This window comes from Marmota marmota, unplaced genomic scaffold (assembly GCF_001458135.2).
Source record: "Marmota marmota marmota unplaced genomic scaffold, marMar, whole genome shotgun sequence".
NCBI classification, from domain to species: domain Eukaryota; kingdom Metazoa; phylum Chordata; class Mammalia; order Rodentia; family Sciuridae; genus Marmota; species Marmota marmota.
This window is the reverse complement of record NW_025999929.1, coordinates 2,687,694-2,690,094: the sequence shown is the minus strand read 5'-3', so window position 1 is coordinate 2,690,094 and position 2,401 is coordinate 2,687,694. Positions and strand designations below refer to the sequence as shown.

At 55.6% G+C, this 2,401-nt stretch overlaps 2 protein-coding genes across 2 annotated transcripts in view; both read right to left on the bottom strand.

Annotated features, from left to right (window-relative positions):
* The window catches only part of Wrnip1 (WRN helicase interacting protein 1), a 21,350-nt gene extending 20,683 nt beyond the window's left edge, over positions 1–667 (bottom strand). Inside the window, exon 1 of the mRNA XM_015506115.2 lies at positions 6–667. Coding sequence (XP_015361601.1) covers positions 6–519 — 514 coding nt within the window. The 5' untranslated portion in view covers positions 520–667. The remainder of the gene's footprint in view (positions 1–5) is intronic.
* Positions 131–1,035, bottom strand: LOC125615949. Its single transcript, XM_048800487.1, has one exon. It carries the CDS (start codon positions 1,027–1,029, stop codon positions 667–669), a length of 363 nt encoding a protein of 120 aa, XP_048656444.1. The 5' UTR covers positions 1,030–1,035; the 3' UTR covers positions 131–666.
* Between the last annotated feature and the right edge of the window lie 1,366 nt (positions 1,036–2,401).

The window sequence follows — 2,401 nt, the reverse complement described above, 5'->3', positions numbered from 1 at the left end:
GTCGCACTCGCCGCGCCCCCCGCCCCCTGCCCTTCCCTCTTCATCCCAGCTGCGCGGAGACCCGCTCCCCGCCGCTGCGGCCGCGGCAGCCGGCCTCTTGCCCGCCCCCTTCCTCGCGGGGCTGCTGGAACGGGCCACCGGGAAGTCGGGGATCAAGCGGGCGCCGCTGGGCGTGGGCGGCGCGTCGTAGCTCTCCCGGCTCTCGGTCTCACCACCGTCGTCGCCCTCCTCGCCCTCGCCCTCGCTGCTCTCGGCGGCCGTCGGGGTGGCCGGCTGTTTCAGCGCCGAGCTCTCCGACAGCCGCCGCCGCTTGGCGCCAGGTGGCGAGGGCCCTTTGGCCCGCTCCCCTGCGCGGTGCGGCCCGGCCGCAGGCTCCGCGTGCCCCGCGGGGTGGAGCAGCAGGCAGCGGTCCAGGTGTGAGTTGATGTGCGCGGCGGGCATCATCTGCTGGCACACGGGGCACTGCACCTGGTGCAGCTGCGATAGGAAGGGGTCGTCTTCCGGCCCGCTCACCTCCATGGCGGCCGCCGCCCTCCCCGGCGCCCGGCGCGGCCACACCTGCCCCTGAGAACGCCGAGGCCTCAGATGCCCGCCGCTAGGCCCCGTGCCGCGCGACCCTCGATCGGGGAGGCGGCAGAACGCGCACGGGCCGAGGGAGGGCGCCGCTCATGCCTCACGTCCGGAGCTCCCGCATCGGCCCGCCCTCGGCCGGCCGCTGGTAACGCCTCTCGGGGCGCGTCGGGATGTGTAGTCCACGACCGTTTGTCCCGCCGGGGGCATCGCCTCGCGTGGCCCTTCGGGAAATGTAGTCCAGGGCTGCTTACCCAGATGCAGGCTATACCTCGCGCGGCACGTTGGGAAATGTAGTCCTCTACCGTTAGCCCCAGCCGCTGCTCGTTTACTTCCGGCTTCGCGAACCGCCTTTGTGAGGGGTGTCTCTAGGGCTGGTGTGGTGCGCCTGCGCAAGACTGCGCTGTGGCGGAAGCGGCGTTCCTTTGGCCCTTTGAGGCGCGGGAAGCCTGGGGGCATTCTGAAGTAGATTAGTGTCTGGGGCCATGGGGGTGGCGCATTGCAGGCTTTTTATGCATCGGAAGCGGAGCCTGTCCGTGGGAGGTCACGGAAGTTGTTTGTAAAGAAGCGGAAATGGGGGGAGGGGTGGAGGGACCCAAATACTACCGATAGAAAACTGGAGAAAGAAACTGAACAGCAGAAAAAAACTTATATGCATGGGTGATTTTAAAAAGTTCACCCCAGTAGGAGTCAAAGAAATGCAAATAAAGGTGCTTCCCTACCCTATTAGATTTGTTAGTTTTTTAGCAACAAATTTGCAATTTAATTGCAAGTTGGAAACTAACTCGAGCATTCTAACTCCCACTACAACAAAGTAAGGACTGGTGTGACTGCTTGGATCTGGAATGTGCAGTATCTGAAATGTGTGATCCCCAAAGCAGCAAGATACAGAGGTGGGCTTTTAGGCAGTGATTAGGGCTGTTCCTCCCTGGCTGGTTCCGCGCCCCCCCCCGCCCCCCGCCAGGCTGCCCTGAGCTGGGTAGCTTTCCACTGCCAAGCCCTTGCATCATGATGTTCTGCCTCACCACTGGCCCAAAGCAATGGAGTCAGCTGACCAGGCATTGTTAAGTCCCAAATAAACCTTCTAAATTGTTCTTGTCAGGTATTTTGGTCACAGCGACTGCAAAGGTAACAGAACAGTCAGCTTTTTAAAATTACAGTGTATGCACACATAAAAAGCTGATTAAAATGTAAGTTGCAGTATTCTACATCTTTCAAAGTACTACAATTTCCTGTGATTTTGGATTCTGTTTTTCTGTAAACCTACTCTTCTGAAAAAAATATCTTTCTTGGGTGGGGTGTCAGGCTATGTTGCTTAGATTTGCCTTAACTTGCAGTCCTCTTTCCTCAGTCTCCATGACTAAAGAAAAAAATATATCTTAATATGCATTTATTTATTTATTTGAGAGAGAGAGAGAGAGAGAATTTTAATATTTATTTTTTTAGTTTTCGGCGGACACAACATCTTTGTTTGTATGTGGTGCTGAGGATCGAACCCTGGCCGCATGCATGCCAGGCTTGGCATGCGTGCTATGGCTTGAGCCACACCCCAGTCCTTAATATGCATTTAAAAAATATATCTTAAACATGTATCTTGAACATGCATTTTGGTGGGGGAAATACTAGGGGTTGAAACCAGAGGTACTTTATTATTGAGTCACATCCCCGGGTTTGTTTGTTTGTTTATATTTCTAGTCAGGTTCTTGCTAAGTTACTGAGAGTCTTGCTGAATTGCTGATGCTGACCTTGAACTTCCTATCTACCTGACTCCATCTCTTGAGTTGCTGAGATTTCAGACATGCCACCATGCACGGCTTAAACATGCATTTTT